At 37.6% G+C, this 23,968-nt stretch overlaps 2 protein-coding genes across 5 annotated transcripts; one reads left to right on the top strand and one right to left on the bottom strand.

The window, feature by feature from the left end:
- Positions 1-1,415: 1,415 nt before the first annotated feature.
- Positions 1,416-5,454, bottom strand: LOC135222735 (coatomer subunit epsilon-like). Its single transcript, XM_064260974.1, has 6 exons — positions 5,267-5,454; positions 3,960-4,123; positions 3,534-3,686; positions 3,055-3,190; positions 2,204-2,428; positions 1,416-1,791 (listed from the first exon to the last, which is right to left on the bottom strand). Exons 1-6 carry the CDS (start codon positions 5,360-5,362, stop codon positions 1,675-1,677), a joined length of 891 nt encoding a protein of 296 aa, XP_064117044.1. The 5' UTR covers positions 5,363-5,454; the 3' UTR covers positions 1,416-1,674.
- A 350-nt stretch (positions 5,455-5,804) lies between these two features.
- On the top strand, positions 5,805-23,422 carry LOC135222733 (DNA repair protein XRCC3-like). 4 transcript variants are annotated; one of them, XM_064260970.1, is made up of 6 exons: positions 5,805-5,984; positions 7,417-7,551; positions 8,172-8,375; positions 8,683-8,819; positions 10,415-10,621; positions 22,664-23,422. In XM_064260970.1, exons 1-6 carry the CDS (start codon positions 5,900-5,902, stop codon positions 23,012-23,014), a joined length of 1,119 nt encoding a protein of 372 aa, XP_064117040.1. In that variant the 5' UTR covers positions 5,805-5,899; the 3' UTR covers positions 23,015-23,422. The 4 variants fall into 4 exon arrangements, with proteins under 4 accessions (XP_064117040.1, XP_064117042.1, XP_064117043.1 ...); XM_064260972.1 differs by having other exon boundaries at positions 22,734-22,901; XM_064260973.1 differs by lacking the exon at positions 22,664-23,422 and adding an exon at positions 15,372-16,160.
- Positions 23,423-23,968: the final 546 nt, after the last annotated feature.

The raw sequence follows: 23,968 nt of genomic DNA, 5'->3' as shown, positions 1-23,968 counted from the left end.
TTTTACTGTCATACCAAGTTTTGCTGACGTGGTTATGAAAACTGAGCGAGGTACTCCCTCTACAAGTGTAAATCACTAGATAAAAACACGAAAAATAATTGATAGATTTATCATCAGAAGGAGAGAGAATAATTTTATCGTGTCGTGTTAGTCAACTAATTAATTTGAGAAACATTATATCACATAAAATAGCACGACATTGGTTTCAGGTCAATATGCACGTTAACCAGAAAAGCGAGTAATACATTTTACTTTTTAATTACTTAATTTCTATCATTATCCTTGTATATTCTTCCATAACTTGCGTATCCACTTCAGAGAAAAAAAATGATCTCATTTCTCAACAGTACTTTTCCAGTTTGGCATTTCATTTCAGCACACTTAATTTTTCTTTTCATCACAGTTTGACCTTACACTGCTTGATCTGTTGAAAATCTATTAAGCTTATAATTTTTCTCAATAATTTTGTCACTTGCCTTTTTCTAAAACTTTTCATGCTGACGAAGTGTACAACTCCATTTTACATTTAGCTTTTCCTGTATTTTACTATTCACACAAAGTTTAAACTTAGATTAAACTCCATTTCAAATGCATCCTAAAAATTGCACACACTTTTTTTTGCTTGTGTCATTCAGATGTAACTGTCTTCTCTCAAGGTAAAATACATGCTCGATCCTCACAAGACTGCGTTTTGCCATTAACTCCTTTTATTTCTGTTTTACTATGCCATTGACTGTTCTCTCAAGGACAGTTTGACCTCCCCATGGCACTTGCATATCCCTCAAATTTCTTATGTATCTTGCCTTGCCTTTATTGCTCTGAAATTGATATTCTACACCTTCATTAATAACACTTCTGCAATGCTTTTCCAAGAAGTTTATACCCAAGCTGAACCACAGCATTAGAGGAAATCCCTGTAAAGTCAGTAGCCAATCTCACACAGAAATTTGACACAGATTGTACAGAGGATGACTAGTAGTACTGGTATTTGAAACAGTAACAATGATATAAGTACTAGTTACATAGTGTATACAGTATTAGTCTGTTCGTAATAGTAAATGTCATGGCACTGGGATGAAAGTTCCTATACCTAATGTAATTGTTCACTATTGTTTCCCTTGACCCTTAAGTTTATCACTAATTTTTCTTAATTTTTGCTGTAGTTTTAAACTGTAATTTTGTCTATATTCTAGTAGTAACTTTGTTATACCTCAAGTCAATTTTTGTCTATAATCTAGTAGTAACATTGTTATACCTCAAGTCAATTTGACCTTCAATTACTGCAATATTGGAGGAAAATTTTCTCTCTGAAATTTTTAGTTCTTTTATCTGATTGTAACAAGCTTATCAGTCAGTGTTGTTTTCAATTACAGAAATATTAGGATGTCCTCTACATGTTGATTAAAAATTCTCACTAAGTAAAAGCATTTATTCACACCCAATACCTTGGGAATGATTACATTCCTTTAATTGTTAGGACAATATGAAAATAAAATTATTAACAGCATAAATATTTAATTATAACTTTTTATAAAGTAACATAGCTCCAAATAAAAATTTATTTTAATCTGAACCAATATGTGGTTCCCACCATGGCATCAATAGTAAGTAATCGAGGTGCAGTAACATAGTTGATCTTATACAAAAATACATAAAAAACAAACATATGACTGGCTAGGCTGCATACTGTTTCACTAACCGGTTAAATTCCTCCTCTTTAGCTACAATACTATCAACAAATTTATGTGTCTTGTGTTCATCACGGAGTTGGGCCAGGTATCGGCTAGCAACCTGTAAAAAATAACACAATTTGGTACAAACATATCAAAATCTCTATCATTTTTACAACAAATTTTCCATTTATGGATTTAGGTGTAAAGTAATGCTCCCTATACAATCCTTTCATGCCAGCTTTAATAGTAATTTATATGAATACGAGTATAAATCTCATCTAATAGAGATCCAAACAAATAAAAGGGAGATACGGCATAAAAATTATTAAGAGCAAATATGATAGTACAACTTTGGGACTCATCAGGATCTAGACCAAATTAGTTTTTTCAAACAAATGAATTCAAACCATATTGATGGTGATATTCAAATTATAACAGCCTGGAAATATACATAAGGACTTATTTACATGATCAAAATATTATTAACACTGACAAAGACAAGTTTTAAAACCCTTACGATCCATAGTTACCTCTTGTGGTTTTGCAGTGTGATGTGCCAATACCATAAGATTAATCAGTGTGTCTGGGTTGTTGGGATCCTTATCCAGGGCTTCCTGAAGTGCTCCTTCTGCTTCCTCGTACTTCCCTTGTCCAAGGAAACAGGCTGCTTGCCCATTAAGTAATACAGCTGTACTGCTATTCTTATCAATCAATTCTTGGAATATGTAGTAAGCGTCTTGAAGTTTCTCACCTCCCTGTTTTATAAGCAATAATCTTAATAAATTAACTGGTTTTATCATTATTTCTGAAATTTAATGGTTCACCAACAAAGAATAGCTAGAAGCACAATGAGCCTCATATAGACTTATCAGATATACAGTGCTCCTTACCCAGCATACCAAACATAATGCAGCACTAAAAGTTCTTTGCAATGATACCTTCTGATCCACCTGTACTGCTTTCTATTTTTTGCTTTTCATTCAGTTCTTTGATCAACTCGCAACCATCTGTCCAACTTTTGTAGCTATTGCTTGCTCCAATTTCACATCTAATTTAATAACTGAGTCAAGGCTTAACACAAAGGATTATTGAGCAGGCAATAATCTTGAATTGCTTTGACAGATCAACAGAAGACAGATTTCATCTCTATGAATACTAATTACTGAGAAGCCAAGAATCTTCAATTCCTTTGAAAGAGCAACAGAAAACAACTTCATCACTAAGAAAACTAATTAGTGCAAAGTCAAGAATCTTGAATTCCTTTTAAAGGGCAACAGAAAACAGATTTCAACACTAAGTAAAATATAAAATTCAAACCCAACCTGGTGTAACTGCAAAATTTTCATGCAAACATAAATTACTTGTCAGTAAAATTACTTACTGAAGCAATATGAATCCATGCTTGTGCCATCTGTGTGAGGGTTGCATCATCATCCTTTTCTTGCAAAGTCTTTAATTCTTTCCGAGCAGCATCCACTCGCTCCATCAAAAGGTATGTTTGAACCATGAGGGCACGACTGTAGGTTAGAGTAGAGATGTAATTGATAAAATAAGATTACCTACATTACTGTCACAGAAAATAGTTGAGTTACTGCATACCAGCTATAGCATAATTCTTCATATTTCTGTTAAACATAGTGCCTGAAACAGTGAGTTTATCACAGTATTTCTTTAAGCATTAGGTTCTACGTACTTGTTTACTTTTTTATCATTAGCCCTGAGTTAGTTAAAATCAGCAATTTGCCTATTCTATTCTCCTCTTCAATAAATTGATGTAAACCCTTACTTTTGTACTTCCTCAATCTGTAATTTTTCTATAAAAGAAAAAAGAAAATCATCATATTTGTAGAAACTACTCACCATTCAAGAGCATCCGACTGATTCAGTACTCGTAGTGCTGCCTCATAATTATCTTCATGGGAATAAATTGTGGCTGCTACAACAAGTAATGCAATGTTTGTTAAATCTACACTTTTGCTTAACTGTGCTTCCAATTCATTTACCACATTTGATCTGCGAAAATAAGTTTATGGTCTTAATTTCATGTGCAATACAGGTTTAGGATATTATTTTTCAACTTCAGAAGATTAAAAATACTTCCAACCAGAACTCACATAAGCACTGGCAAACATACCACAAAAAATAAAGCCTGTTAAACAGAACACGATATATCTATATACAGTGCTTTACAGTATATATTAACTGATAGCTGTATAGAATGCATGTGATAAAGGGTGCAGCAATTTAACATATACATGGTGTTGTACAAGTAGCTTGCAAGCTTACCTTCCACTTGTAGACTGGAAATACTGAGCTAGTAGCTTTAAGGCTTGTAATGGGGGTGGTGCTGAAGCTTTAATCTCACTCTGAACAACTCCATACTTCCGCTGACCAATAAGTGCTCTGTATAGGAATACATCTCGCTCCAAACGCAACTCTGGAGTACTTGGCTGTTACAAGATATCAAAAGCATTATTAATATCCAGAGTAGAAAAATTGTCTGTCTTGTCTTCCTAACAAATATTTTCAAGCTAATATCATACACTATGGTAGAAGTGACAACCGACAGTTTGTACTTAGTCGAAACAAATTATATTTTCAAGACCATACTACAGTAATGGGCTAAAGCAAAGGAGCAAGTGTGAAATGATGGGAATAGGTTCCTCAGAAGAGAAGGAACCTAACCTTTCCTATAATGTCATGTCAAGACCTGACCTAACCAGACTTTACCTTCCTAACGTCAGCTAGTAGTAGGGCATCTTCCCCTGACCTGGCTGGAGGGGCTTCACTCCCCTAGACCACTAAAGTAACACTAAACATTGGAGACAACAGACTAAGCTTCCGGTAATTCTAAGCCCTCTTTCCGCGGTAAAGTAGAATATGGCAGTTGACGTTTTCCTACGTTATTTTACTTACTGAACAAGAATTTAAAGTAATATTTATTTGGCCGACTGTAATTAACCCCCAGGGGCCAGTACTAAACACGGCGAAATACATTGGACGCCCCAATCCCTAGTGGATGTCGTATCCGCGGTTACGTTTCTTGCAGGGTAATTTTAAAGAATAGTTCCGCACGGACTACAAGGAACGTAACCGTGGATACGACATCTACTAGGGATTGGGGAGTCCAATGTATTTCGCTGTTTTTAGTACTGGCCCCTGGGGGTTAATTACGTCCGAATAGTAAATATTAATTTAAATTCTTGTTCAGTAAGTAAAATAACATAGGAAAACGTCAACTGCCATAGTCTACTTTACCGCGGAATGAGGGCTTAAAATTACCAAGCTTCCAATCGGAGGGAGTGCTGTCGTTCCGCAAACTAACCCAAGATCTTACCATCCTAACCCCACTTAGAGAACCATGCCTTGACCTGGATGGGGAGGGGGGGGTGGCCTGGCACCCAATGAAAACCTAGTAATATCGGAAAAGCCCGATCCCGTCGTTCTGAAAACTACCAAAAATTTAACTTAAAACCCGTTTAGGGCAATAATAGCCCTACCTAAGGTGGCCCATCAATCCCCTTCTGGAGTACCTTAGGGTTCTGCTCGGAGCACCTTAGGGTAAAAAGAACTTGCAGTAACTTGGCATTTACCTGCAACTTTTGGGCTTCATTGATGCAGTGTTGGTAATTTCCGATGTAAAAGGAATTTTTGACCTCAAACAGTTCGTCTACTTCTTGGCTGGCCATGTTGTGTTAATTTACCGGAGTTGATCGAGAGTAGAGACAGCCACAGGACAGTTTGTTTTGTGTTGTCAGAGCTTTACGTCAGCTGTCCAGTGCTGACAACATGACGAAGTCTTATATAATTATTTATTAATAAATTTCAGGTAATTTGAATAACCATAAAATATATTGTTAATTTTACTTTAATTATATATAATACTGATTATATTGAATACAGGCTCCTAACGTAAAAGCATACAATTTAGATATTACTTCAAGTCACCATTGTTGGCATTCTTGATCTTTGACGTGTATGTTAAATACATAGCATGCTACATCATTTACGTCATCTAAATACTTTTATTAGCAAATTAAGAGAATAATTAATCTAAAAAATAAAATTGTATTCATATTTTGTTCTATAAAAGTAGGAATTTATTTTTAGCAATCTCAAAGCGCTAACAGCTGCGTGCTGTCAGGCGCTAAACTTGAATGGAAACGTCTAGTACGTCTCGGCCATACGCCATCATCTGATGAATTACAATAATTTCACCTACATTTATGGAGACGTCGAGGAAGAGAGACCCGAGCGACGATTTGGGTCTACTCTTCATTAATCCAAGAATTAAAGATGGCCTTCGGAGGGGTAGGCATGATTGGTTAGACTTAATATTTAGATTAAGAAGTAACTTATTTTTATCTTGGGTCGTCCATCTAGCCTAGTAGCTAGGTACGTACTACTACCTATATCCTATTGCCTGGTCATAACGTAGGAACATTGACGTAATTTTGACATTATTTACCCAAGTGTATGATATGTGAACAATTATGTGCAACTGGATATTAATTTATATCTAGTTTATACCAACCATAGGCCTGGATTTTTAAATTAAAATCTCTTTTCATTACTACTAGTTAATAGCTAGGTACCTAGGTAAGTACTATCTAATTATTGCAAAGCCAATTACCTAAATGGACTCCGTAGGGTGGTAGAGCCGGCAGTGCACCTCATTCGGTGCAATGTAGGCGTTAATACTTTAAGGTTCTTTGCAGTGCCCCTTTGGCTCCTAGCTAGGTACAACTAGGTACCTAGCTACTTCATTCTTTTTACTGTACCTCTGTTCATATTCTCTTTTTTCCATCTCACTGTCCACTCTCGCCTAACAATTATTTGTGCAAGTGTGAGGTTTTTCTCCTTTTATGTTCTACACCTTTCAAACCATTTACTGTCAATTTCCATTTCAGCGCTGAATGGGCTTAGTTGTCCCAGTGCTTGGCATAGTGCCAAAAATCTATGTAAATCAAAATCAAACCAATTAAATGGATGCATCTTGGCCTAACCTAACATAGGGCAACTGGGCCACAGGGGAGAAGTGACGGCGGAAATGCCACAACGAACTCGTACCTTGGGCACCGTAAGTGATGCATTCTAACTTGACCTAAGGTACCAGGTCCTGTCTGGCTGGGATGGAGGCTTTGTCCCCCTCTTTGACGCCAGGTAATTCTGAGTAAGAGCTCCGCATAGAGATATTTTTTATCGACGAAGTTATTTTTACTATAGGAAAGGTTGTAAATAGCCTAGCCCATATAGGCTAATGCAGTACAGGTGAGATAATCTGAGAAATATACAGAGATAGCCTAATGAGAAATTGACCATCTTTTGTTTATATATTTACTTTCATCCCGCCAGGGTATGGTACTATACATGGTGTCCCATTGAACTTCTGCCAAGTTCAGTACAAGTCCCTCGGGGATGAAAGTAAACAAATAAAAGACGATAAATTTCTCATTATTGCAGTATATTTCTCTGATTATCTCATCAGTACTGCATTGTATATGTCGATGCTTTATGATAGTTGAATAATTCATTGAAAACACAGGCATAGATTGATTTAATGAACCATTAACCTAAAGGAATTTATGTACATCAAGTAGTATGTTTTTACAATTCTTTATTTACTCTTAAATTATTTTTGTATGGTAATTCTATGAACAATTCTAGAATTTCAATACATATATAATAAGTACCCATTTTCATGTTGGTTTCTTCAGTCATAGTTAATGAAATTATTTTTCAGCTGGATTTTGTTCTGCCCGTTCAATCTTTTCTACATCTCACTTTGAGCTGCGCGAGAGAGCTGGATTAAGTAATGCTGACATTGAAAGCCTCATAAGTGCTTTATCTCAGGCCATTCTTCCAGAATCAAGAACATGTAAGCAAACTAGACCCACACACACTTTCTTCTGTCTGTCAGTGAAATCTAGCAAGGATGGATATATCATGTTTATTTTCCAATTTTATTGATTTGTGTATCAGTATATGTTAGTTAAACCAAATATTTAGCTACATGATGTGTACTGTAGTATGTAGTTTATATTTTTCTTAGGTAGATATGCCATTGCTAAATAGTTCTTTTTTTATTGATAGTGTGGCAGTTTTTGTCAGACCTCTTCTGTGATAGAGACTTTTTTTATTTATTTTTATTTTGATTAAACTACCACTTTTTCATGTACAGTGCAGTATTTTGAATTGGTTTTCATATTGCATACTTGCTGTATCTTGAGCATTTCTGCTTAAATTTGATCCCAACATCATGTTGTCAGAAGTGTGCCAATCTTTAATGGAATTATAATACTCCGATGTTCTTTTTTTTCCATTTTTAGAGATGGAAAACTTTTTGTTGTGACTATTTATTCCTATTTTATCCTCTATGCAGTATACTGTAACTTATGTATGTGGATGTATTCTCTGCAAATAGGGCTTTACTGTTCGTACTTGGTTTTATTCCTCAGAATTAGTTATTTTCAATTGGTAATATGTTTATTGTTTTAGGTTGGGAAGTATTAGAGGAGGAGGAAGGCAGCACCTTAACTATTCCAACTGGGTGTTCTCAACTTGACAGAAACCTTGGAGGTGGCATTCCAGTAAAAGGGATCACCGAAATATATGGGGAAAGTGGAAGTGGTAAGACCCAGATAGCACTCCAGCTTGCGCTTAATGCTCAACTCTCAAAGAATCTTGGAGGATTTGGCAAAGGTAAATGCATTATGGTTCTGTATCCACAGCTTTTTTCTTATAGTTATGGATAACTTTTTATATTTTGATTGCTAAAAGTTGATGTTTATAAATTCATCTTTCATTTTGTTTTTAATACAAAATACAGATTGCTCTATTCATCACAAATCATCTCCCATTCTTTCTCAGTCATCATTTTTTTTCATTGGTTACTTTCATTTAGGAAGGAAGAATTCTTTTATAAAAATGTTACTTAATTGTGTTGAATAATTTTTTGTACTATATATTTCATTTTAGAATTAGTCCTTTATTTGCTTGGTATTTTCAGGTGTTGTCTACATCTGTACTGAATCACAATTTCCCATTAATCGTCTTCATCAGATGATTGACTTCATGCAGAAAAGATATCCTCAAGGTCCCAAGTCATACAAGGATTGCCTCTTTATACATCACATACCTGATTTAGTAAGTGGAGTAATGTACAGTCATGTATATTCTCTTATCAGATTGTACCTCGTGTCCACTTACTTGTGTCCAAGATTCACTTGTTTTCTTGCTTACAACACTTGCATCAGTATTATTTTGATTGAGCAGTCCTTGTGACTTTTATTTTGTATTATACAAAGCTTGTTGTATTGTTAATTTAAAGCTTAATAGTTGTATACATAGTAGTTTACTGATTATGTTCAAAGAAGAAAAAAATGGAAGTTCAGATAATGAGTTGAAGTTAGCTAGTGACAATAATTTCTACAATTTTTCATAAAAAAGTATAGGTAAAGGTTAGATCCACAGTTGAAAGTTGGGCCCTTGCTTATATGCAGCATCTGAAATCCTTGGCAGTGGGATGATATACAGTGGTACCTCAGGATACGAAATTAATCCGTTCCGAGGCGGCCTTCATAACCTGAGCTTTTCGTATCTGGAACCGCATTTTCCATGTAAATTGCCTAATTCGTTCCAAGCCCTACAAAAACACCCCAGTAAATTTTATAATAAAGCTAAATTGACCAATAAACAATGAAATACAACAATTTGGACCATTCAATACCTAACATAACCTTTATTGTAGTACGTACCTGTAAATGAAGTGTATTAGTATACATGGTACAAGAAATACTTTACGTACATGTACATACATATGTAGTAAAAGGTGGAACCTAACCTTACCTTTCGAGTGAGGCGATCTCCGAAAGTGGCGACAGAGGAGGAGGACAAATGGCAGAAAACATGAACACTTAACTTTACGACATACATTAAAAAATGGCAGAAAACATTAACACTAAACTTTACGAAACACATTAACAAATGGCAGAAAACATTAACACTTGATTATCTCCATCTTCGTTCTCCATAGAAAGCATCCTCTTCTTTCCGTGAACTTCAGCAACATTCTTGGGACCAATGGCTAATAACGTAATTAAGTTCACACACAACACGATAAAGTAACTTACAGTACAACAAAAGTGAAATCACTAACACGAATTTATGTTAACAAACGAAATACGTATATGTGAAGGAACAAATTCTAGTGTTTATGATAACGCTGCTGCAAAAAATGGTCAAGGAATGCCTTTACATAGAGGCATGATGCTGACCAATAGGAGAGGAGGAAGTTATGGCGTTGACTAGCATCAGGAACCAATGGGAGAGCGGGAGGATGGTGGCGAGTCTACTCAGTTGGCGGCGCGCGAGTTTTAAAATTGTTATCGGTGGTCCGGGCGAATCTCGGGACTTTACAGCAACAACCTTTCTTAACCTGAACCATTTTCTTATGTAGAGCCAAAAAAATCTTCGTATTTACTTTCGTAACTTGAATTTTTCGTAAGCTGGGACTTTCGTATGTCGAGGTACCACTGTATATGATTAAGGTGTTTAGTGCTATGTCCCTTCAGCATCAACCCTGGAGAATGAACTTACTTAAAACCAATGAGCAACAGCAGGAGTCTTTTACTTTAGCCTGATAGTAGCGATAAAACCAGATCGCCAATAACCGAGGCTGCTGACGACCATGGACTGCCCACAGTTTGCTAATATAATTGCTTTGTCATGTCTAATTTCAGGAAAATTTGTTGTATTGTATCCAGTACCAGCTGCCTACTTTGATGTCAAAACATGAAATTGGGATGGTAATCTTAGATACTGTAGCTGCTGTCTTTAGATCTGATGAGGGACCAGAGATTAATAGACTTGTGATGTTTAAAAAGCTACGACACAAGTTGCATGAACTTGGTTCACTGAAGAAAACACCTGTTATAGTTTTGAATCAGGTAAATTTCTACTTGATTCTCCGTCATTTGTAGTGTACGTAGAAATTTCATGCTAGTATTGAGATGCTTATATGAATAACCATTCCATTACTTTATATGTGCCTTCTTGCTGGAATAGACAGAGACTAAACTACATGTATGTATTAGTTTGGCAACAAAACTATACTAAGATGGCCCTCAAGATCAGCCATGTTAAGGTGGAATCTTTGATGCCATATCAAAGAAACTTAAGACGTGTCTTTTTATAATGTTCATCCCACTTTAGTTGGTTTCATGACAACTTTTATAGGTTGAGCAGTCCCTGTAAGAGGGAGGCTTTTTTTCAGGATGCTGCAAAAAGAATATACTGTACGTATAAACCATACAGTTAGACCAATGTAACCCCCTCATTATGGGACCACCTTGACGTGGTGAGGGGGCTCTCGAACCTCAGGAATCTCTTCCCAGGTTCGAACCCAAGAGTCCCATATGACATTATATATTTTCGAGTTAACTTCTGTGGATGTTTCCTTTTTTGCCAAAATTTTTTAAAGCAATAAATGAGAAAACATATCATGGCTTAATGTGGAGTTAAATCCAAAGCTAAATAATGAGAACTGTGGTAGATCCATCATCAACCCGACAATGTTCGGACCTGATTTTCAGGCGGAACTATTCTGTGGAGCTGGACCACGGATTCCAGGGGGCGCCTGGTTCTAGGAATACAACTCTCGGTATTCTATCCAGTTTGCCCATAATGTGATTAGGATGGGGATAATTGTATTATCGTAATACTGTACTCTTAGTCCTAGCAAGCGGGTTCTGCTTACACTTGGGCCATTCTAATCATGTTATGCCATCCCCTTTTGGGGTAGGGTAGGGATGTGGACATTTGGGAGTCCTTTCTCACATGTGCCATTGGCGGAAGATTTAACTTCGCGAAGGGCCAATGATATCTTTTCAATATTTATTTATTTATTTATTTTTTTTTATAAAACTCAAAATTTATGAATAGTATTGAAATAAATGATTTGAGTACCCCTGGGACCCATGATGGAAAAACTACGGCACAGTTGATGACTATTGGCATGTCACTCCCGAATTTCCTTGGTACTGCCACAAGTAGTGAAAGTACTATAAATGATACAAAGGAACACCCTGTTCCAAGTAAAGCAGCAGAGCCAGAAAACCAAATAGTGCATAAATAAGAAAGAAACAAACAAAAAAAATAAATTGTTAAACTCCAATATCGTAACAATGGAACCATATATGATGAACAATAATTCTGAATTAGAGACAAATAATCCTCCCAACAATACAGAAAAATATAAAAATTATAATAGACAAGCAACATATATAAAACAAGGACCAAAAAGAAACAAAAATTACCGACTCAATCCCACATTGGTACATTTTGATGACCTCTTTGGACCAGATAACTGGTCAAGATTTCTAGTCCTCAAAGCTGACTACAAAATCTCAGCAGCGATACTAGAAAACAAATTACTTAACATATATCCAGCAGACACATCAAGGAGGTGCCCTTTAACACACCAACATGAGAACGAATTATGTTCTGAATCCTTAAAATACAAAAAGGAACTTATAAAATCAAAATAGACATGTTAATATTCAATTATGAAAAACAAACAACTGCAGAATCTAATAACCAACATACAAATGCAACGCTTAAAAAACCACAAATAAATTCAAATGCATATAAACTATGAGGCAAAGTAAAATCAGCAATCAATTTACAGAATTTAACACCAGTTCCTCCCAATAATGGAATATAAAATCATTCAATGGAATATAAATGGTCTCTTAACCCAACTACGTCTGGGCGAATTACAAAGAATCATACGAGACCACAACCCAATGTGCATATGTCTACAACATATAGGAAGTAACCTGTGTTGTCTCAATGAAATTGAAGTTCCAACACATTTTTCAAATACACAGCTAACCTTTTCTTCAATTGACATTTCATTATGTTCAAATGATGTAGCCGAGAAATTTGAATGGAACGTCCTAGATGATTCATACACAAGTGACCATTTCCCAATCATTCTGAACTACTTAAGTGATATCAAAATATTGCCACCTACAAGATATAATATTCAAAAAGCTAACTGGGGTAAATATTTCCTATACACACGAAACATACCACCATTCCCACATAATGAATATCACAATACTACATGTGAATCCTTCTCAAACTTCATAATAAATGCTGCAGATAAAAGTATTCCAAAAACCAAATCACATTCCACAAAATCCCCTGTCCCATAGTGGAACCCAACCTTAACAACCTTAAGTAAAATAAAACATATATTGGGTCGCAATCTTAACAGACTCAAAACTCGCCTTAAATCACTCAACAAAAGGCCCCATGATATAAACATATTAAACAAAATAGTTATAACAAACATAACTATTAACCACATTAAACCACTATATAACAAATATACAGCCAAATTTAGAAAAATGGTAATAGCTGAAAAAATCGCATCATGGAAGGAATATGTCTTAAACATATCTTCAAACACATCCACAAGGGATTCTGGCAAAAGATAAGGAAAATCAAGGGAAAACATATAAGACCTCCAAGAAGTGCAATACATTTAAATGGAAAAATATACAGTGATACTTATGAAATATCAAATATAATTGGAAAGCATTTTGAAAACATCAGTGCTTACTACAGCCTAGATATACATTTTAAAAATATCAGAAAGCAAAAAGAAAATATAATACAGGCGGTCCCCGGGTTACGACGGGGGTTCCGTTCTTGAGACGCGTCATAAGCCGGAACATCGTCAAAAATCCTAAGAAAACCTTACTTTTAATACTTTGGGTGCATTGAAGACTATGTAAACTGCATTCTTATGGCATTTTTCATAAAAAAAACCTTCAAATATTGATTATTTAGCATTTTTGGTGTCATATTTCATCTCCCAGATGAGTGTTGTAGGCGTCGTAACCCTGGAATATGCATCGTAACCCTGGAACATGCGTCGTAACCCTGGAAATAATGTCTGTTGACAAGCGTCGTAACCTCGGAACGTCGTAAGCCAACACAGTCGTAACCCGGGGACTGCCTGTACTCAATTTTGAAACTCTTGAAGACCTGGAATATAATTATATTTTTAACATGGATGAACTAGATAATGCCATCAACTCTTTGTCATCCCTCCGCACCAGGATATGATAAAATATCATTTGAAATGATAGAAAAATTAGCTCCTATAGCTAAATCATATTTATTAAAATTTTATAGTAGTATCTGGCTAAAACGTGTCTTTCCTGATAAATGGAAACATGCCATAATAATTCCAATAAATAAACCAGGAAAGGATGCAAGTAATCCATCCAATTATAGGCCGATATCTCTAACAAGTTGCCTATGCAAAATCTTAGAAAAAAATGGTTAATGCACGATTAACATATGTAATAACCAAAGAATCCATTTTAAGACCACCACAGTCTGGTTCAATAGCTGGCAGATCAACCCTAGATCCCTTAACACATTTAGAAGATCATATCAAAAAAGGCTTTGAACAAAAGAAATTAACAGTAGCTATAATTTTTTATATAGAAAAAGCATACAATACAACATGGAAACATAATACATGCAAAAATTCCACTCCAAGGGACTAAGAGACCACTTACCAATATTTATTAAGAACTTTTTAACAAACAGAACTTTTCAAGTAGGAGTAGAAAATTCCTACTCAGTAACCTATAAACTGGAAGAAGGAATCCCTCAAGGTAGTGTCTTGAGCTGTACATTCTTTGCTTTAGCAATCAATGACATCACTATAAATTTACCAAGTGGTGTAAAAAACAGTTTATATGTTGATGACTTTGTTATTTACTAAACGAGTAGTAATTTGAGACATGCTCAGAGAGTTCTTCTACAAAGACAAAAGATGGATGAAGAACCAAACAATCAAACTTCACCTTTATAGCACTGAAATACAATTTTGTACAAAAATCAAGTATCTAGGAGTGATATTTGATCAACATTTAAATTGGAAAGAGCACATCAAATACATTAAAGCCAAGGGCATCAAAGCCCTTGCCATATTAAAAAAGTTATTACACACTAATTGGGGAGCAAAGCGAGACATTTTATTAATCATGTATAAGGCAACAGTCTTATCCACAGGAGCGTTCCGATCATCCCCAACAAACTCACTTCTGGTAGAGGCAGGTGTTTTGCCCTTAAAACATCACCGTAATTTGATAACATTACGAAGAGGTCTTTCAATGCAAGCGGGATCGTCTCCAGTGTCAGACTGGGTAAAATCTGTTAAACCATTGATTTACCAGGATTGGAAAGGAGAATGGGCCTCGGTGCCAACAACAAATAAACTTAAAAACATAAAAACTGAAGTGTATACATGGAGGACATCCTCACAGGAGGAAAGATCAAAAGAGGTGATCCTAGCAAGGCTCCGTATAGGACACAACAAGATTCTCGCATGGTCACTGATGTCAACACCACATGCTGACCCAGTGAAGTGTAACAGATGTCAAACACCCATGACAGTACAGCATTTACTTGTTGAGTGCCCAAATTGGACCCAGCAAAGATCTATTTATCTACGAAATTCAAAAATGAAAAGTATTCTTGCTGAGAGGAAAGATTTTTCAATTAATAACATCATAATTTTTTTAAATAAGACAGGTTTCTCAAATAAAGACTAATTTTTTTTATTAATTTTTTAAAATTAATTAATTAATTTTTTTTTTCTTTCTTTCTCAGGGTTGATCCCTGAGAACCAGCCCGAGAAGAGTCTACTTGAGACTCAGAGGTCTGGAAAAACTAACCCCTAATGGACCAATGTAAACCCTTACAAGGCAAAATGGCTCTTTCTCAACTCCCCATAACCATTTCCTTAAACCTCTAGGACATTGACTCATATTCAAAGTGATGGTAATATTTTAAAGTGTCTAGATTTTTGGCTAGAGGATTGGTTTTGGTGCAGAGCACTGCTATTTGGCCTCAGCTTGACTTTGGATGTCTTCCTAAAGTTCCCAGGACTTGAAAGTGGGTTTCTTCAGGTTGTATATCAGAGGGGTATTGCCTGCAGTATGCCATGCAAGCCTGCTGCTAATGGCACTTAAGATTCTTTGTAACATTCCTTCAGCCCTGAGTTACATGTCTTTCTGCCATTTTCATATCATCTGGGCTGTGTGGTTTCTTCTCTCATAACTGTCTAACATTTTTAACCCTTTCTTGCCGTAGTGTTTTACATTTCAGGAGATTTTCCTCAGATTCTTTCAGTGAGAAGCATTCTTTTGTACTGTTTGAGAAAGCCTGTGCCTTCTCTGTTATTGCAAAAGAATGCTTTTTCTAGTTACAGATTCCAGTTACTGTGCTTCCCAAAGATGATAATCTATTGCCTGGTTACAAGTCATGGTTGGTAAAACTTTGAAGAGGTTCCTTGAACTGTCATTTTTCCAGTAAGTTAATTGGGGTTTTTGATAACCAGAGAAGGAAACTTTTTATCTGACAAAGTGTGCTCCCAGACGATTTTTTGAAGATAATAGCCTTTTCTGGGCTCAGCTCGTGTCGCTGCGCGAAATATCCTTTAATCTATTATTTCTAGGGTAAATGTACTAACACATACCAGAGAATAAATAAAATAAAGAAAAAGGTCAGTATAACTGACTCGCTCACCCTCCAAGAGGGTGTCGGTATGAACACTATGGCGAGTGAGACCACTACCACGAGCCAAATGCCAATAGAAATCTCCCACTACAAAACCCTCCATGAGGGGAGCCGACCCACAGAGTGAGCAGCACGTACTACTACTCCATCCCATGCTGCCGACTGCTGCGCCTCTGGTGGTCATCCTTTTCAGTTAGCGCACACGATTCACACGTGCCATTTTTTCTCTCTGTGTTTTTTGTGCCCTTTCGTTGGATTTATCTATCATGGAGCGTGCAGCCATCGCAGCAGCTAAGTTAAGTACTCGGTATTTATGGTTAGTTGGTTTTTTCCGGCCCTGAGACAGTATTTGCCGTTTTTTAGGTATAAATACGAACTCTGGGTCGGAAGCATGGCAGCATAGTCCTGCCTCGTGGTGGGTTCGTTCTTGGTCTCCCATACCCAGAACATCCCCTTATTTATGTACGCTCTATTTTAATTATCCGCTTTACTTAGGGTACTGTCTACACAGGTTTGTCATGCATGCATGTCTTTTACCTTATGTAGGCTCCTTCTATCCAGACCCTAGTCACGGCTCTTAGTATCGGCCCCTGACTAGCTTTGAGTGGTAGACTTGCCTTCGGGTTAGTCGTACACTCCTGGATTTTTTCTCCTGCTATATTGTTTTCTTTCTTTCATTATTATTCATTTATACTATTTATTTTGTTATAGTTAGGTTAGTTAGGCGTCTGGCTTAGCCTAGGTCATGGCTCATTGAGCCTATACTACCGCTCATCAGTTCGGTTGCTTCCCTATAGCATCTCTCTGATCAGTTGGTTTTGGTCCAGTGGGCCTATATGCTACCGCTTATCAGTTCAGTTGCTTCCCGATAGCATCTCTCTGATCAGTTGGTTTGTCCTAGGCTTAGTTGTCTTTGTTTTGGTCTTACCGCCCCGTGGTCACTACGTGATCACGAGGCAGCCAGACGCCTGTCCAGTCACCTTCCCCCCCCTCCCGCTCTTCCATAGAGTCGGGGGAGGGTGGGTCGGTCTACCATGCTCGCTCCACATACCCGAGCCTGCCTCCTCCCTCTCTCCCCCAGGCGGAGGGAGTAGGGGGACGGGACAGACCCAGACTGGACTCGACCTCTCCGGCTTCTCGGTCCGGCCGGGTGGTAACGTGGTGGGGGGACTGGCCTTTCCCCCCCTCCGTTGCTACCCTGTCGCTCCGTGCTAGCTCGAGCCTGTATGCCTTCTCGCTCTTTCCCACCTTACTAGGGCTCCTTTTCCACCGGAGTCCTGGCATCCAGCGGAAAGATGCTAGTCCACCCAGCAGAGTGGACCGGAACATACAGTGGGTCCCTGCTAACCTCTCCGTATCGCTGAGTTACTACACTCCGCCACGCACTGGACTTAGTCCGGTTCGTTCGAGTTTTAGGTTTAAGTGCTATTAGATTAACTAATAAGTTTATCTTAAGTACCTTAAACCACCCCCCCTCCCTTACATGTCTCACCGGATCTCTCCGGGATTATAGCCTATTCAGGCGATTAAGGGAGGGGTTATGCCCAAATTTTTTCCGAGCTCCGGCATGCAACGGAGTTCTTCTGTCCTTTAGCCTGTAAGTGATATTCTTTAAGATACTCATGTGTCTTCCCACTTACAGACCACCAACTGTGAGCATCCGGGATGCGCCGCCACACTTCAGGACCCATGTGGACACGAAGTTTGCCGGTCCCATGCTCCATGCGCGACTCCGCACGGGGACATCCAGGTCTGGTACCAAAGGGATTATGGTAGTAGCGTATCTCGACGATTGGTTGATCTGGGCTTCAACAGTCGAGGAATGCAACAGAGCTACACTGAAAGTGATTCAGTTCCTGGAATATCTAGGCTTCAAGATAAACAGGACCAAGTCAAGACTCACTCCAGAGTCAAACTTTCAGTGGCTGGGCATTCAATGGAATCTATCCTCCCATACTCTGTCGATTCCATCAACCAAAAGCACAAACTGGCGTCAAGAAGGACTCAGGAAAGGATCCTGGGTTCACTCCAGTTTGCATCAGTGACGAACATCTTAATGAAAGCCAAACTGAAAGACCTAACCAGAATCTGGCGCTCACGAGCAAATGTCAGGTCCAGGGACAAACTATCCTCAGTCCCTCTGATTCTAAAGAATCGACTTCGGCCGTGGGCGAAAGTCAAGAACTTGTCGGTGTCAGTACCCCTTCAGTTCCCTCCACCAGGGATCACCATCCACACAGACGCGTCTTTAAGCGGTTGGGGAGGGTATTCCCAGTTCAAAAAGGTTCAAGGAACTTGGTCACCTCAGTTCCGTCAGTTCCATATAAACGTACTGGAGGCAATGGCAGTGTTCTTGACTCTAAAAAGGTTACGTCCACCAAAGTACTCCCACATAAAGCTAGTCCTGGACAGCGCAGTGGTAGTACATTGTATAAACAGAGGAGGCTCCAAGTCACGTCATCTAAATCAGTCATGGTAGCCATCTTCTCCCTGGCAGACAAGCTCAGTTGGCATCTCTCCTCCACTCACATAGCTGGAGTGAGAAACGTCATAGCAGACGCGCTATCCCGATCAGTGCCCCTAGAGTCGGAATGGTCACTGGACAACAGTTCGTTCCAATGGATCCTTCAAAGAGTTCCAGGGCTACAGGTGGATCTCTTCGCATCTCAAGCGAACCACAAACTACCGTGTTATGTAGCCCCCAACCTGGACCCTCTGGCCTATGCCACGGACGCCCTGGCTCTAGACTGGAACAACTGGAAGAAGATTTATGTCTTTCCTCCAGTGAATCTTCTCATGAAAGTGTTAAACAAACTCAGGACATTCAAGGGTCAAGTGGCTCTAGTAGCCCCAGACTGGCCGAAGAGCAATTGGTATCCCCTAATTCTGGAACTGGGTCTTCGTCCTCTTCGGATTCCCAATCCCAGGCTCTCCCAGTCAGTACAAACGAAGACTGTGTTCGCTTCCTCAGGGATTCTCAAAACCCTAACTTTATGGATTTCATGAAGTTTGCAGCGAAAAGAGATGCGAATATTGACCCTCAGAATATTCTCTTCTTGGAATCCGATAAAAGGGATTCAACTTTGAGACAGTATGATGCTGCTGTCAAAAAGTTAGCAATCTTCCTGAGAGAATCAGATATTAGAATCATGGCAATTAATTCAGCTATATCCTTTTTCAGATCCCTATTTGAAAAAGGTTTAGCAGCTAGCACGATTACGACAAACAAGTCAGCCTTGAAAAAGATATTTCAATTTGGATTCAACATAGACTTGACGGATTCCTACTTCTCGTCTATTCCTAAGGCATGTGCTAGACTTAGACCTTCTGTAAGGCCTACGTCAGTATCATGGTTCTTAAACGATGTTCTAAAACTGGCTTCAGAAACCGATAATGACACATGCTCGTTTATAATGCTCTTAAGAAAAACTAAAAACTCTATTTTTATTAAGCTTGGCTTCAGGAGCAAGAATTTCAGAACTGTCGGCTTTATCCAGAGATCCGGATCATATTCAATTCCTTCCCACAGGGGAAGTCCTACTTTCTCCGGAACGTAGCTTTATAGCAAAGAATGAAGATCCTTTGATGAGGTGGGAACCTTGGAAGGTACTACCCCTTCCACAAGATGTATCTCTTTGCCCAGTTTCAGCCTTACGAGCCTTTCTGTCCAGGACCTCCTCATCCTCATCGGGTCCCCTCTTTAAGAGGGAAAAAGGTGGAACTTTATCCATTAAAGGCATCAGGCAACAAATCCTGTACTTCATTAAACAAGCCAATCCTGACTCTTTCCCGAAAGCACATGATGTCAGGGCAGTAGCCACCTCAATTAATTATTTCCAACATATGAACTTCGATGAGTTGAAAAAGTATACCGGATGGAAATCGCCGACAGTGTTCAAACGTCATTACCTTAAGTCCTTGGAAGCTCTGAAATTTTCAGCAGTAGCAGCGGGTAACATAGTTTCCCCTGACTCTAACTAATCTGTAGTAGAAGATCCAGTCCTCCTTTCTACCTGCCTCACCCAACAGTTCGTCTATTCCTGCCTTGTTCATTTACAGTCACCTTGTGTCTTAGCTGCTTTTATGATGATGTAGTGGGTGTCCCTTATTTTTTTTGCTAGGGACACTCACAGGTGATTACAGATATTGATCTCATGGATGTTATCCCCTTATTTTTATGCTAGGGGATACATCTTAATTATAATGGTTACGGGTTTTGTATATTAAGTCATATACATTCCTTTATATATTATTATTGTTGAGTTGTTTGTTCATTTGATTATATTAATTGCTCTAGTGTTTTTGATACATACCTTTACACAGATACCATTTTGATACATGTAAGCCATTTTACCTCTGTATATATGTAAATTACCTTATGTTAAGAAACATGATTAGAATTAAGTGTAATTTAAGCATATTTTCTAGTTTTTGTATCACTGTGTATATGTATCTTTTTAGCAATTATATTCTTTTTATTTTATTTTATCTTTTATTTGAGACCTATTCTGATTTATTTTATTAATTTTGTTTACAATCTTGTGCTATTTCTCTGGTACGATTTCGCGCAGCGACACGAGCTGAGCCAGAAAAGGGATTTTGACGTAAGGAAAAATCTATTTCTGGGCGATTGGCTCGTGTCGCCAGCGAAATCCCGCCCTACCCATCCCTTCGCCCAAGATTGTCTGCTAACTTCAGGATGGCCACCAGAGGCGCAGCAGTCGGCAGCATGGGATGGAGTAGTAGTAGTACGTGCTGCTCACTCTGTGGGTCGGCTCCCCTCATGGAGGGTTTTTGTAGTGGGAGATTTCTATTGGCATTTGGCTCGTGGTAGTGGTCTCACTCGCCATAGTGTTCATACCGACACCCTCTTGGAGGGTGAGCGAGTCAGTTATACTGACCTTTTTCTTTATTTTATTTATTCTCTGGTATGTGTTAGTACATTTACCCTAGAAATAATAGATTAAAGGATATTTCGCTGGCGACACGAGCCAATCGCCCAGAAATAGATTTTTCCTTACGTCAAAATCCCTTTATTAGCATGCCAGGGATGACCCCATTATTTTACATTAATTGGACTATTGTTCACACAGAAATCTTAATAGTCATCAAGTTTTTCTCAGTAACTTGCAAGGTTGGTTAGGCTTATTATTTTGTGCATCATTACTGCTGTATGACTCCCAACCACCAAACTGCATCCTACTGGTTGAACTTTGTATTTATAGTTTCTGTAAATAAAGTTGTTCTTCTTCAGCTATGTTGATGTTCAAGCAAGGATATGCCTTGTAATAAACCCATTGACATTGATTAACGCATGGTAAAGTTTATAGATGAGGAATCACATTTAAATTCTTATGAGGTAGTAAAATTTTGCTTCACAAACTCTACAGCACTGGATTTTATGGTTTCCTGATTTTATACAACTCTAAGATATTAAAGGTTCCAAAAGTTATTGCAACATTTATAGAGGCATTTTGCACAGTTAGCCTGGCTGTTAAATGAACATTGAAAGTCAGAAAAAAGTAAAATTATGAAGTTTTTGTTATAGCTTGGTATGATATCCAGAAACATGAGTATGATATAAAAATTACAACAAATTTTGTTGGAATGTATATTCCATAAAAATTTGTGTTAATTTTGTAATTTTAGACATGACTTTATTTTTTAGACAAATACAACAACAAAAATATCTTGAGAAGCACTTGTATGTTCCACAAGACTGTAGTCTTCCAGAAAGCTTTTGACATGGAGAGTGATATTGGAAAAATGTTATGAAGATCCAAATTTTAAATGACAACAAATGTCAGTTTTTGGAGACAAATCAAAGAAGTTTTTGTCAGAATCTCCATCATTTTCAAACTAGCCAATTATAAAATTTTTAAAAGGCTGTAATATAGTAGATAAAATCTAAACTTTATTACTGATCAAGACAAAATCCTTAGGGCCAGGTCTGTGAGAGATAAAGAAAATAGCTCAGTGGTCTAGTCAGACTACTTAATAAATAGTTAATACATTCCGTAATTGAAAGCTTGCTTGTTTGGTCAAAAAGTAATTTTCATATCAGGAAATATCATATTTTCAATGATTTGCTGATGAATGGCAAATGGCAAAATATTTGAGGTATTCCAGAAGATTCTGCATGTGTATTCTAGGTTTATCAAATTGTTTAGCACAGTGATTGGAATTTAAACTTAAGTGACAATACTTTTAATAAATTTATAAAAAAAATTGAAGGTTATACTAGTACTGTAACTGAAATCCTTACCAGCAATTTGTAGTCTTGTCTATAGTCAAAATAGCCCTGCAACCAGTGTATAAATCAAATTAGTTTTACACAGTATTTTGACAGGATACAATAGGTAATTGTAATTGTTTTATTTTAGGTTACAACTTCATTTGGTAACAAGCAGATGTCTCTGTATGGTTTAAACAACCAAGTCATGCCTTCACTAGGTTTGTCATGGGCCAACTTGGTAACAACACGGGTGATGCTTTCACGAACAGAGTCCTTTATTACATCATATGCAGCAAGTCATGCTGTTGAGGGCTCGACATTCAGCAAGGATGTTGCTGGAGAAGGAGAAGATGCCAAGTCAGGGCAAAGCAGATCGGTTCAGTACCGAATTAGAACTTTGCACATAATTTTTTGTCCTTGGTTGGCTCGGAAGTCTGTGGAATTTTTAGTGACACACAATGGTATAGAAGATGTTCCCTCAGGAAATTTCATCATGTAGTTTCCTTCATCCTGAGGAGGCCCAAGATAAGCGAGACCACTTGAATTTAGCTTGAGCCATGTAAGGAGGGGAGAATGTTAATGTATAAAAGGTAATAAACTTTATTTATTAGATGTACAAGATTTTTATATAGAAATAAGTTAGCATTTGATGCCTGTCATTTACCAAACAGAGAAAGTGATAATGTCATTAAGTAGTGAATAAACTGAAAAGAGTAGTGGTTAACATTAAAATGGAATTAAAAGTAATTGCATCACTGATGAAACAAAAAAAATTATTCAAACCATGTAAATTAATTTTAAAAAAGTTTTAAATATTGTGATCATGTCAAGGGTAAACAGGGCTGTATGAACCCTCAAAAGTTGGTCAAGTGAGTACATATGACATAAATAATATATGATACTTTCACAGCTGGATTTCAGTGACATTCGATTCTATGTATACTATACACTTAAGTTAATTTCTAAGAATGAGGAATACAAAATGTAAAACTGAAAGAGAAAGCTTTAACTGCATGTATCACTAACATTGCTATTATGTGTCCACCATATGAATGATGACCCTCAATCTCTCTGGCAATGAAAAGACCACAAAGTTACTGGTTCTCATTCTGATGCTAGCCTTCGACCCGCCATGCATCCCTCAGTAGTGCGTCTTGTGTGGTCATAACAGAAGCTCCCAATATATCCAGCAAGAGGAAGATTGCCTTATCTATTACCCTCTTAAGTTGAGACTGCCTTGACGGAGTTATGCATTTCCAACCTATGGTTGAAACTGCGTAGCTGGCAAGAGGGCTTTCGAACTGGGAGAATTATCTCCTAGTCTGAATCTAAATGTCAATTTTTCTCTTACTTGATCATCTTCCAATCTCTTACTTTCTATCACTCAGTTGCTCTGCCTAGCTGTCCTCCTCCTCTTCACTAAAACCCTCGTGCAGGTTAGGTAAGAGCTGGG

The sequence above is a fragment of the Macrobrachium nipponense genome, chromosome 8, assembly GCF_015104395.2.
Source record: "Macrobrachium nipponense isolate FS-2020 chromosome 8, ASM1510439v2, whole genome shotgun sequence".
NCBI classification, from domain to species: Eukaryota; Metazoa; Arthropoda; class Malacostraca; order Decapoda; family Palaemonidae; genus Macrobrachium; species Macrobrachium nipponense.
The sequence above is the reverse complement of the archived record's forward strand: the minus strand, read 5'-3'. Positions and strand labels throughout refer to the sequence as shown.

Bases quoted from the DNA above. Each gene is read 5' to 3' on its own strand.
- LOC135222735 (XM_064260974.1), bottom strand. From the start codon at position 5,362: ATGGCCAGCCAAGAAGTAGACGAACTGTTTGAGGTCAAAAATTCCTTT. The intron at 2,429-3,054 runs GTAAGTAATTTT...CTTATAAAACAG, and splicing joins CATGGATTCATATTGCTTCA to GGAGGTGAGAAACTTCAAGA. The intron at 1,792-2,203 runs GTAACTATGGAT...TATTTTTTACAG, and splicing joins ACACTGCAAAACCACAAGAG to GTTGCTAGCCGATACCTGGC.
- LOC135222733 (XM_064260970.1), top strand. From the start codon at position 5,900: ATGGAGACGTCGAGGAAGAGAGACCCGAGCGACGATTTGGGTCTACTC. The intron at 5,985-7,416 runs GTAGGCATGATT...ATTATTTTTCAG, and splicing joins TAAAGATGGCCTTCGGAGGG to CTGGATTTTGTTCTGCCCGT. The intron at 8,820-10,414 runs GTAAGTGGAGTA...GTCTAATTTCAG, and splicing joins TACATCACATACCTGATTTA to GAAAATTTGTTGTATTGTAT.